The sequence below is a fragment of the Ornithodoros turicata genome, chromosome 10, assembly GCF_037126465.1.
Source record: "Ornithodoros turicata isolate Travis chromosome 10, ASM3712646v1, whole genome shotgun sequence".
NCBI classification, from domain to species: domain Eukaryota; kingdom Metazoa; phylum Arthropoda; class Arachnida; order Ixodida; family Argasidae; genus Ornithodoros; species Ornithodoros turicata.
In genome coordinates, this window is record NC_088210.1 from 25,486,036 (window position 1) to 25,498,364 (window position 12,329).

A 12,329-nucleotide genomic window follows, 5' to 3' on the forward strand; every position below is an offset into this window, starting at 1 on the left:
CAACTTTATATAAAGAGGCATAATCAACCTTATCAACTTTAATCAACTTTACAAAGAGGCATCTCTCGTGGGACATCTCCCGCTTGTACTAAAATAATAAGGCAAGCAAAAGTACAAAGTACGGTAGAAATTGAGGAAGCAATAACCGGGACGATGACTAGCGCCACCACTATAGCCTCAAAACGCGGCGCTGGGAAGGGGTCCGTATTACATGGTCCCTATAATATGTAGGTCGTGGTGCGGAGACGCGACGCCACAGCGGCAGAGAATGCGAGAAACGAAAGTTAACTCTCTCCACAGCAGGAGGGGAACACCAAATTGAGGAATACAAATACAATGCGGAAGATTGTACGTCAAGGCCCCGTCCTAGATAGGCACGGCTGCCGCCAAAGCGGAGCCTAGGCCTCCATGCATTACACCAGGCCTGGAAGCTTCACGATTTCCCCCACAGCAAACGTGTGCCAAACTTAGTTTAGGTGCTCACCGCAACGGCGCTCGCTACATGGTAACATCGTTGAATGGCAATGAGAGTAAAATGTGATAATATGTCTAAGATTGATAAAAAGAATAGCAGTTTGTAGAACATGCTTTCAATAATTCAATTCTAACAATAACGGGATCATATGTTTAATGCTCATAAGTTGTTATGATCCGCTGTTGCAGAACGCTCCGGCCGACGGCTCGCATTTAAATTACTTCGGATTAGCATTCTGCCTCGAATTTCAATAGATATGACGTTTACTTGAAGGCACAGCTGCAGCACGCTATTGCCAGGGTGGCGGGAGGTACACTTTTAAAATGTCCTGCAGAGGATCGCACTCTGCTTAATAGCCTTTTAGGCCATGTAGAGAGCGCCAACGTCATTTGCAGTACTGATTTGCACCCATCTCCAGCGCTGCAGTTTCGAGGCTAGCGGTGGCGCTAGTAATCTGACATCTTATTGCTTCTTCAATTGCTATAATATTGTGTTCTCCAGCTTGAGTTTGGATATTCGCGCAATCAGTGCATGTCTCACGAGACATGGGTTCTTGCAAAAGTGGTCCACTGATTATCGTGTTACGAAATAAGCGTCTGCTATCTCGTCTGCTGCGAAATGTCGTCTGCTACCGCTTTATGTCCGCTCCTGCAGGTTCATAATTCGAATTTTCACTGTTTAATCACGACGAAGATCCCTTGGGTCGATGTATAGCGACCCTACCTGGCAGGATTCTGCATAGGAGTTGTTGAATATGACATGAACATTATAATCTAGTTCTAGTAAGTAGTCGTGGGCGCAGCTTTTTATTAGTAGCTTTCAGGCCTGATGTAATCATGTAGGCCTGGGCATAGCAGACGATGTGTATGTCAGGATGTGACGTTGCTCTATTGTCGACCGATAGAAAGAAACTTCGGTTTTTTCCTCTCTTCTGAGCCATCTGTGTGCATCAGTCTACAGGGTCAGTGATGAGAAAGGACGGACATAGTCATCATCATCATTATAGACATCACATACTTCTTGACTTATTGTCTGTAGTATGGGTCACCATCTGCACCTTGCAACGAAGCAAATAATCAAAATGCAATATTACAGGTTTGTGTACATATTGCAGTGCATAGAAGCTTGAAGTTCCCAGAAGAGCAGTAAAAGCAGTAGCAGAACTGCGTATCGCATTTCGCAAAGCACGAAGTTCGGCAGCAACAGAAGTGTGCTGACTTTTGGATGCAAATGACGAAAAACAATAGGGGGAGAAGTGCAGGAAGTGGAGAGCGTGGCAGAAGTTTTCCCAGTTGCTTCATTATTAGTTCACGTCCCCCCTTCTTCTTCCTCTTCGGGAGCCTTTCCAATTTGGCTTTATAGCTTTTTTGTCGTGGAGGAGGATTTGATGACGGTGTCCGTGGCACGCACGCGCGTCGGGTGACGTCACGCTCGTGGGACACGCCCTTTTTGTGACGTTGCGCGGGATGGGACCACTGGTTGGTCGGAGAATCGGGACATGCGCAGAGCCGCGCAGCCTTCTTTTCCCTGCAGACGGCGGGACGCTGAGGATCGGGATTTTCCTCGCGTGCCGTTGGAAAGAGGGAAGAGCGCGTGCTTCATCTCTCCCTGTTTTCTGTGTACATCGGCGCTCGCGCGTGCTCTGGGGGACAACAGTGTTGCGCTCGCGTGCTTCAACGGGAAGGATCTGCTGCGGAACAGACTTCCGAATGGATTGCGTCAACTTGGAAGATTCATAAGTTTCTTCTTTTTTTTTTTTCGTACTTTTGTTTATTCATTTGTTTCTTCCACTTCTTCGTTCTCCAAAGGTGCATTTAGTTCAGTACCTTTCGTTCCATGTTTTTACTGCAGCATTTGTAAGAGTCCCGTTCTGCCGTCTGCTAGCTTTTGCGTTTGAGTCGATGATTCGGTTGTTTGGTCCCATGATGCGAACTTCAGGAAGGTTAGGAGCAAGAGGAATGCGATGGGGCCGCTCGCTGTTGCGCTTACACCAGTCGAGCTTGCTTACAGCGTGAATTCGCACTCTGGTGGTGACTGTCACGTGACCACTACGTGTTACGTCATGTTTTACATCACAACGTGTGAGTACTCGTCGAACGTGGCCTGTTTTTGTCCTTTCTGTGCTGCTGACGGCAGCATGTTGTGCCCGTAGTCCATGTTTCATTCCTGATTTATGGTTGTATATAGTGTCTCGCAGTCTATGCGAAACGAACGTGGGAAACGCCCCGTTGTTTGGTTTGGAAGGGATAGCCGCTTGTAGTGTGAGGTGTGGTCCCCCGTATGGTGCATATGCCTTTGCAAGCCACCTGGCGTGATCATTGTGGTGCGTTGCGAGGCTTTTTGACAGTTATGTTCGCGTGGCAACTTCCATATATCATGTCTACAATTAATGTCTTGAGCGAGAAAATTTTGTCGCACATGTACCGCATTCAAATATTGAATTACCAGCGTTTCACGAACTACCCGGCATACTGAAGCATTCACAGGCGATTAAAAATGCCCTGTGCGTTTCTTGCTTATTTTTACCTTCTGAGTCACACGGAGTTATCATGAAAGATCACCAGATATGGTGCTTGGTTCTACCTGGTTCAGTATAGTGGCGGTCAGCCTTGTGTTCTAGTATAGCAGGACTGGCCAATGACTATAGAGATGTAGGTATATAGACGTAGAATCCTCCCACTCGCTGTCCTTACCTGGTCCTCTAGCGTCCTCACATATGCGTTGGAAGTTGTAAATGCATGTCTCTCCCGTTATGCGGTACGTCACGCCTTATCTTGTCCGTAATCTTCACTTACCGTTCCGGAACACCGTCACTGTGTAATTAGCAAGAATATTTTAAACAAATAGTAGCAGTGCACGTAATCGTTCGCAAATTCCCTAAAGTGTCTCACAAGCTTGAATCGATCCAGACTACTGTTCAAGAGGAAGAAACTGCAAATTAGAAATACACGAACCTTTAAAGTTGGTTCTGTCTTAGCACGGAGCCGCAGGCCCCGATCAAAAATAACCTGGCGATTTGTAAATGATTATGTTTTGCTCGCCACCGTCGCTACAGATTTCTGCTCCCGAACGGGAGAGCTCCTATTTTCGTGTCCTGCTCCTCGTCCTCCGATGTAAGCGCTGGATGCAATATCCGAATTTGCCAGCCGCGAGACGGCGAAACTTCATTTACCTCATTGGAAAAAAATTGAGGTGGCCGCGCTTGTAAACTGCGTTGTCATCCTACGTTAACATCGACGATTGCTGTCTCGTGTCGAAAGAAAGGCGAGGTTCACGAAATATAGAAGTTTATAATTTCCTTTTATTCCATTTGTGTGTGTGTGTGTGTGCTGATTATATTCCTCTTTATGTATCGAATTATATGGTACCCGTGTCCAAGTAACATCCCATATTCACGTAAGACTGTCTGTACCCTGGAAAATGTTAACCATTTCCATCGCCGACAACAGGAACGTCACCTGGCGCTGCAATCGCGGTGTTGTCGTCTGCGAACAGATGCAAGCAGTGTCGGTGAATCGTTGTCGTCTGCTACGATTACTCTCGGGCGCAAAGGTAGAAGTGCTATGCTGTCGTGTTAGGTACAATTTAGATGTAGACATCGGGACGGGTCAAAACTACGTCTTCCGTACCCCTTCCAAGCAACGGTGTCCTGGCCATTGAAAGCGAGCCGGCGAAATATCATTAAACAGGTCAGTGAAGGTGAAACAGGAAGTTGCAAATCAAACTTGGACTACACTGTCCACCTAGGGCAGTTATGTTTTTTACGCTATGTCTAGGTATCGTGTATATTACGCCACTGGAGTGTGGCTTTCACTTTCTTTTTCGCTCGACACGAATTAAAAATGACATTGTAATTACGCTACTAGACGACTTGGTACTTCCCTGTTTTGACCGATCTGTCGTCGTATGTTACTGATTGCCGTGCATATGCATGGTACCGCTTTTAAAAGTGCAGTTACTGGATAGCGACTATCCAGGGAGCCCTAGCCAAGCTGAGTAATTCTGACTCGAAGCACTTTGTCTCACAGACGTTTGTGTGCCCGAGGTAGTACGTGTAATTATACTGCCGTCTGTGCAGACTGCCGTCTTTCATCAAAAGTAAGAAATGAAACGCACACGATCCCGACATGACCTTCTGGGTCTTCAGAAGAGTGATTGTGAAAGCGGTGTATGGAGCCAGAGGAAGCAGTCTCTGCATAATGGCTCTCTGTCGAAATTGATTCGTTAATTACTTTCCACTTATGATCTGCAACTACACTGTAATAAGCCACCTGCATTTTAGCCAGTGCTCGTATGTCGGTCTACAGCGTTGACGTCACAAAAACCTTGTGGTTCTGTCGCTCCATATGTTTAACGTAGACCCCGCGGCAGCGCATCGCTCGATTTGTAAATGATTTTTACTCCGTTTCGAGAACATAAATGTATGGCAAACAAGAAAATTTGAGCGGCACAATTTGAGATAAACACTTTATCTTCTACGGGAGTTTGGAAGGTGGGTGCAAAGGGAACAACAACAAGGGGCTGTTGGGGCCTCGGTCTCACATAGAGATCGCGCAGGGTGCCTGATTTCTTTTATAAGGTATATTTATACAGGATTTGCATGTTCATCAGCATGAATTTTGATTTCTGCAGGTAACATTTCTATTTTTAGCTTGGCATGGCTATACATCACAGCCCCTCTGATATACGAAACACGTTCCAAAACTAAATACGGCTGTATATCTGATTCAAATAATGTGTATCACCGGGAAGTGGTAGAATTCGTGAGGTTTTCCCTGGGTTTTCCGGTAGTATTGTCCAGACGAATAACGGCCCAGGACGCCCCCTCACTCCTTCCTCCTGTCCTCTCTCCATCCGCCCACGTCTTTATTACGTCACTCATATAGCCACAGTTGCTTCGCGTTGCAAACACGGAACTTTTTATTTATTTTTTAATCTGACCATTGCCGAAGAAACTGAATACAGTAAGGTGAAATGGTGCCTACGGAAATGTACCTTGACGTACCAATTCTTCGACAGCCCCCCCCCCCCCCCCCCCCCCACACACACACAACTCCCTTTGTGGCAAGAGTTTCAGCAAAGGTTGTTACTGACGTGGTTTTGATACTCCCGGAATGTACAGTGGAAATATGACTATACTCTCCATGGATCCCCGCTCAATGAGCTGAATTTTGAATATGTGGGTCCAGAAGTTTCCCAAGCCGACGCGAAACAGGGACGCACGCCCCCACACCCCTTTCATATGAGAGGCGGATGTGTCAAGGTCGTTCGAGATGAGCAGAAACGATGTCCAGGTCAGCGCACGCGAATTTCGTGCGTTTAGCGAAATGCTCGGCGAAAATGGTTAACGTAGGTAAGCGTTCCAAGGCTATACTGCAGGGACTCTCAATATATTGAGTGTCCCTGCAGTATAGCGTGACGACGTCATTTGCGTCTCCCGTTTCCGATCCATTCGAGTCTATTGTTGTTCCTGGAACGCCGTGTATTCAGTGGTGACCTGACGGTCAGCCTCACAAGCATTTCATGGGTGTCGGCATAAGTACGGGTATCTCGAGTTTCGGGAGCATTCAGTGTAATGAAAGTAACGCATGAAAGTAAAGCTTGCGTGATCCTGAAAGAATCTACGCTTGTGCCGGAAAATACCGACGTTTCCGAACGTTTTCCAGGCGCATTGTACTAAAATGAAATGGAGTCTGTACTCTCTCAAAGTTCCGGAGCACATCGCTGAATCTCTCTAGCTTCCACCTCTTCGCCTCTCGCAGACTTTGTTCCGGTGTGCCACATTCTCATCACAAACACCGCATACTCGGCGCAGTTGAAATGACTCGTTGTAATTAGTCGGCTCTATAACCTTACCCCTTATAAAACGGCTTCAGAACACTGTTGTACCACCCACCCACAGTGCATCTGTCCGTCTGCTTTCGGGTTTTCTCTCGCCTTCGAGACGCCGGAGAGGATGTGGAATGAGAAAGAGAGGGAAGGAAGAGGGCGCAATGCTGTCCGATGAAGCGAGGAGGAATGCTATGGTCGCGCGAGGGGAAGGCAAGGAAAAAGCTCTCGGCGGGGTCACGAGCGAGCGCTGGTATGGCGAGTTTTGCCACTAAACGTGTACGTGGAAGTCGTGTCGAACGCTGGATCCACCGCCATGGGACGAGTACTACGCGGGCGGACATTCCGTGCCCGCCTCGTACGCTGGCCAGCCGCAGCAGACGACATATTACAGACGCGCGGCACCAAATCCTATGCTTGGGACCACAGGAGGAGGAGGAGGCTACGAACCTACGCTGCTGAGTTTGCTCACGTGTAGGTATTTTGCGTGCACGCGGGTTTGGGCGTCGGAGGAGGAGAAGCTGATCGTGTGGTTTTGCTTTTGGCCGCCGCTGCGGATATCGTCTGCTTTGCTGTGCTGTCGTCTGCCAACGTAGTGTGGTGCGTGTACCGATGTTTCGGGTTGTAGCATTTCGTCACGTGTCAAGGTTTAATTTTGTGCCCAGGTTTATACCTCGTGAGAATGTCCACGAGGGTCCAGTACCCGCAAGCTAGCAGACCTTAGTGTTGAGAATGTCAGTAAATCTGTGGCGCCGCTATGATCTTTACAGTACGTGACTGAAAACACACAGGTGTTTTCAGTCACGTCAAAATACAATGGGAGCCGTCTCGTATGGTCTTATACAGTAGCCTGTCCTTGTCCAACATTACACAGTGTCGATAGACTGACATGGTACTTGGTGGCTGTCTAAATAGGTTTCGTGATTTTAGATTTTGCTTTTTTTTAAATATACATATTACACTTGTCCGTGTATGCGTGAGTGGGACCGTGATTGCGCTTTCATTGCTTGCACCCTTAGGGGGTCATTAAAACAGTGTCTGTTCGAGACCCTCCAACGCCTCACGGGAGAAAGAACGGGGTGGAGTCACTAATTTCGCAACCATGTTAGCCGATAGGGTTTTCCCTGGCGACCCTTTCGCAAGCAACGTTTTCTGCTCACAGCTAAATTTCGGACGCGCGCACATTTTGACGAACATGACCGCACTATAGAAACACCATATCTGACTTTGTGGACGCGAGCCATACGGTAGTATTTTCGAGCGGAAGCTGTGTGTCGTCTGCTATTCGAATGCTATGTCGTCTGCATTGGTGCTTGCGTCGGTTGCTTCAGTTTGGTAGCATTCTTTTTGCACGCGCGACTTTATCTATGCATTCATTTAACACCCCCTTTCCCTTTTTTGTTGTTGCTTGGTTTGTGTTCTGAGGATGCAGGTGCATCGCTCGAAAAGTGTGTCATCGCCACGGTCTGCGCAGGCCTTGCAAACTTCTGCTTGCGCTGTACTACTTAGTCTACTTTTCATTTTTTTGTGCTTTTTGCATACAGCCGCGCGACTGTGCAGTCTAAACGGGATGCCCTTATCACGGAACTGACAGGTGTTTATAAAGGGTGAACTTTATCTTGTTCCGAAGAACTATTCGAAACAATGGATGAGGAAACGCACTTAAAGGTTTATCGAAACGTAGGTATCGAAACGATTCGGTGAAGGTACGTCGGAGCATAAGCCTCAACTAGTGGGCCGCCTGTATTTCGAACAGACTATTTTTTTCTTGTTCTACCTCTCTGTTCGAAATATCGGCAGCTTCCGGCCTGAAGCTGCCGTCGTTACTGCCGTTTAGGGAACCTGAGGTTTTTACTTGAAGGTTTATGTTGGTTAGATATAGATACTCCGGTTTGCATACCCATTGTTATCGCTTGCCATCAGGTATTAAACTGACAACACATAAAGAGAAGAAATAGCGGAACCACCTTGGAAGGTTTTCAGTGAGAACCCACTCAGATTGCGCAACCTGTGAGTGGGAGTTGTTCTGAGAAATGTCACGCGATAAATGTTCTAAATAGAACTACGCGGATCGACGCGAGTTCCAGCGAGCCAGCGCTTCCTACCAGCGTGTCGAACCGCAACGTTTTTCGTTCCGGTTTTCGTTTCGGTTCAAAGGAAACGGTTCGGTTGCGGTTCAGCTCCGGAGTAAAAAAAAAAAAAAAATAACGGTTCGAAAGGATTGACTGCAGCGAAAATAACCCCGTTTATTCTCTCCAAGCTGTCAGACAGAGTGAGAGAGAGAGAGAGAGAGAGAGAGAGAAATAGCGTCTTGTTGTGTGGCATATTGTAGTGATGTGAGGTTCGTGCACAAATTATGTAATTAACCTAAATAACGGCAAGTCCTCTAGTATTTCCGGGGAAATACGGGACCCTTTGACCCGTGAGAATGAATTTCAGATTTTCCTACCTAAACACCGATGGACACCGTGTCTTGTGCACTTAAGCTCTTGCTGTATGTGCTCTTGATTTCAGTTTCCCGCTTGAACCGAAAACAGTTTTCTTTTCTTTCTTTCTTTCTTTTTTTTTTTTTTTCTTCTCCGGCTTCCCTGCTTCCTACTCGAGGGGCGTCCCATGAGTTCTTGACTTGGCACAGAAGGAATGCGCGCACACATTCGAACCTCAGTCATAGGACGATGGCACTCTTCAAGATTGACGCTACCAGAAATAACACATGCTCGCTAGAGGGGCAGGTGGCCACATGCGCAGTTGAGCTAATAATGGAGAAAGTGGAGGCACGTACTGTTTTCGAGTATTGCTCTCGGAAGGGCCTTAATTCCGGCAGGCATCCACCAAGACATGGTGGCGACCTTTGGGTAGGACATCACATCCTGTACAGCGCTGGGAAGAAGTCGGCTGCGGAGTTCGAACGAGGACGGGACAGTCTCGCAGATGGCCCCCGTCCTGGCAGGCCCTACGGAAGTGACCGCGCAAGAAAACGCACTCCGTGTGCACGATGGGGTCATGGCAGATTGCCGAGTCGACATCCGGGCCATCGCTCGGGTCACAGGCATATCCAAAAGCGCAATTTAGCGCATCTTGATCCGATGTCTTGACACGCACAAGGTCTCTTCTGCTAGATATGTTTCAAGACGGATCGCGCCTTTGGTTGGAAACGGATGTGGTTAAAACACATCCAGAGACGATCTCTAGGTAGACTCCGCGGACATTTATGTCCGGTGTGTGACTGGATGAATCCTGGATCCACCACTTCCGACCCTAGAGCGAAGCCTAACCCAAGACACTCTGCGACCCATACAGCCGAAGAATGTCTGTCTGTCTGTCCTGTATCACCAGGCAAGATGAACGAGTCTGTAGCCTCCTCTTGGCGCGCATGAGGCCACCTATACTTACCCTCTCGCACGTCTTCAATGCTGCCTTTCCCCAAACAGAACGAGGTACATAGAGTTCGTTCCATTGGGGCGGGTGGTAGGTACCCTTGGCGAGGGCTTCCGGTATATGATGGCGCGTGGGTTCAGCGGCAACGCAGCATTCACGTGCCTGGTGATAAGACAAACGTTGACCTGTGGACGCATGCCACTAAAACGATAACCTTGGAAACTGTAAAGCAGCATTTCTTCATGGAGATTGTTAGTGGAGCTTACTCTATCAGGAAGATTACGCGTTCGGATGCTATGTTTGCCGGACGCAAGAGTTCAGTCTGGTATGGCTATACTCTTAAAAATGAACTTCACCGCATAGCACGCTCCTAGCCAACTGTCATCTCGAATGATATCGTTTAACTTGCCCTTATTTGTTGAAAACGGAAGGTGTACGCCCTTTTCTGTGACACTTATGCTGTTCATAATTGTCACAAAAAAGGCGTGCGCCTCCCGTCCTCAACAAATCCGGGCAGATAACGATTATTCGAGATGATGTTTGGCTAGGAGCGTGCTATGCGGTAAAGTTCATTTCTAAGAGTGTACATTCAGCATTGACTATCAAATCCCTACCCATTAAAAAGAGGGAAGCAAACGTGACAGTTATACAGTTGAAAGCCAAGCTGATAATTTACTGTAAATGGCAGACGTGGAGGGAACAATTACCAAGGCCATAACACTGATACAAAAAAAAAAAAAAAAAGGAAATCCGGCAGGTGACAAAAAGTGTGCGGATGCCGGTGGCAAGAATGAATGTAAAAAACGAAGAACAACAACAAGAAAAGAAAAAAGAAAGACGAGAACGTGACATGGCCTCGCCGAATCGCAAGGACGATCACCATTATTGCGGCCAAGAGAGGAAACTTTATTCTTGCAGCCTGTGAGACACACTTGGATCACGACAGCTGGTTGCGACATTCTTTCTCGATTGATCTGGCCGTGTCGTGTTTCCATGGGACATGTTCTCTATACCTGATCTTCCTTCTTTCAAAGCTTTCAGGAGATTGTGGACGTCATCGTGGCAATGGGACCCTTCCCGCGTGTTACGTTGCAGTTTCTATTTTTATTTATATTTATTTCGTATTTTTTTAATGACAATGTAACGTCCCAGCCAAAAGTTGCGGTTCTTGAACTTCGAAATTCTTGCCCCTCAAAAACTGCGACGGTCACCAATGATCACAACGGTGCTGGGTTGGATGGAAAGAGTTGTCCATCTTTCCCTGGCGGACGTTTCGCAAGCACGTTTCTTGCTTGCAAAGAAAGAAAAAAAAAGTTTGGGCGAAAAGAGACATCTTCACTCAAAACGGCACACCTGACTTTGTAAACGGGAGTCATTCGACTAGGTAGTATTCTCGAGCAGATGATGTGTGTCGTCTCCTATCCGTATGCTCTGTCGTCTGCATTGGTGCTTGCGTCTTCCGTCGGCTGCTTCAGATCTGAAGTATTCTTGAACGTGAGACTTTATTTATGGATTCATTGGTCCCCTGGTTTTACTTTTTGCGTTGCTTGGCGTGTGTTTTGAGGATGGTTCATGTCGATGCAAATAACTAGGCTTGCACATTTGCTCGGCATAACTGCATGGGGACCAAATGTCGCCACCCGCTAATCCCATTTGGATATTTCGCAGTCTTAAACATGCTGTAAATTTTGTGTTGGAAAGAGTTCTGCCTCCATCTCTGTACGTATACGCATACATTTAATTTTAATGTATATTTAATTGAAATTTTGTCCATCAAATGTTAAGCAGAAGAGAGAAAGGAGGGGGGGGGGGAGAAGGCGGTGAAATGATGTCGACGATGATTGTTCTCCCCTCACAATATTTATAAATTTAGGGAGTAATCCAGTGTAGGGAGTCCAGGAGAGATCGATATCCTTGGCCTTGCCAAGGCCTGACATCCACGGGAGTAGCACTCACCTTTCTGTATGAAAGTCTGAAAAATACGCGGGAGAAGTTACGGAAACGAAGGTGTCGGGTGAGAGGCATGATGTCAGTAAAACCGAAGATTTGGTTCGTTTGCGTTAAAAGCGACGAGGGTGAGAGGAACAACTACAAAAAAAAAAAAAAAAAAGAGGAGGAGAAGGGGCGCAAAAACGCTGCCTAATGGCCGCGAACACGGAGAGCTCGGAGCTCATGAAGTGGCCTCATGAAGAGGTGGTTCATTCCAACATAGATTCCCGGTCAGCGTGCTGGAAATGATCGAGAAGAAAGTAAAAGGTGCCGCGTCGCGTGTCTGGATGTGACTTCCGGTGTGAGAAAGAGAGTGAACCGCCAAAGAACGTGGGTGGACCCGGAAGTCCCTTTATTGTGCTTTCTCCGGCGTTCCCCGGGCTTCCTGGGCACTTTGAGCATGCCGTGTAACCCTTCAAGTTCTCACCTCCCATGGAAGATGACGTTCTTCTTTCATCGACGCTTGCTTGTCTTGCTCGGAAAACAGAGAAGTGGGCTTTCCTTGGGACAATGCACCTTGTTTACGTATTACCAATACTGTGAAACGTATTACAAACGCCTCAGGGCCCCTCAGGGTATTGTAGAATAAAGAAATACACGAAGACGAGAGATTCACGAGTCCAGCACGGCTATGCATTTCATAGCGAGTTTTGTGCTT

General features: G+C 47.3%; 1 protein-coding gene across 2 annotated transcripts in view; it reads left to right on the top strand.

Moving 5' to 3' along the window:
* LOC135371228 (mediator of RNA polymerase II transcription subunit 15-like) overlaps positions 1-12,329 on the top strand; it is a 33,977-nt gene that overhangs the window by 7,590 nt on the left and 14,058 nt on the right. The window contains exon 1 of one of the 2 annotated variants that reach the window (XM_064605304.1): positions 6,560-6,778. The exons of the other annotated variant lie outside the window; for it this stretch is intronic. Coding sequence (XP_064461374.1) covers positions 6,718-6,778 — 61 coding nt within the window. The 5' untranslated portion in view covers positions 6,560-6,717. Of the gene's footprint in view, positions 1-6,559; positions 6,779-12,329 lie in introns of those variants that run through there. 2 annotated transcript variants of the gene reach the window in all.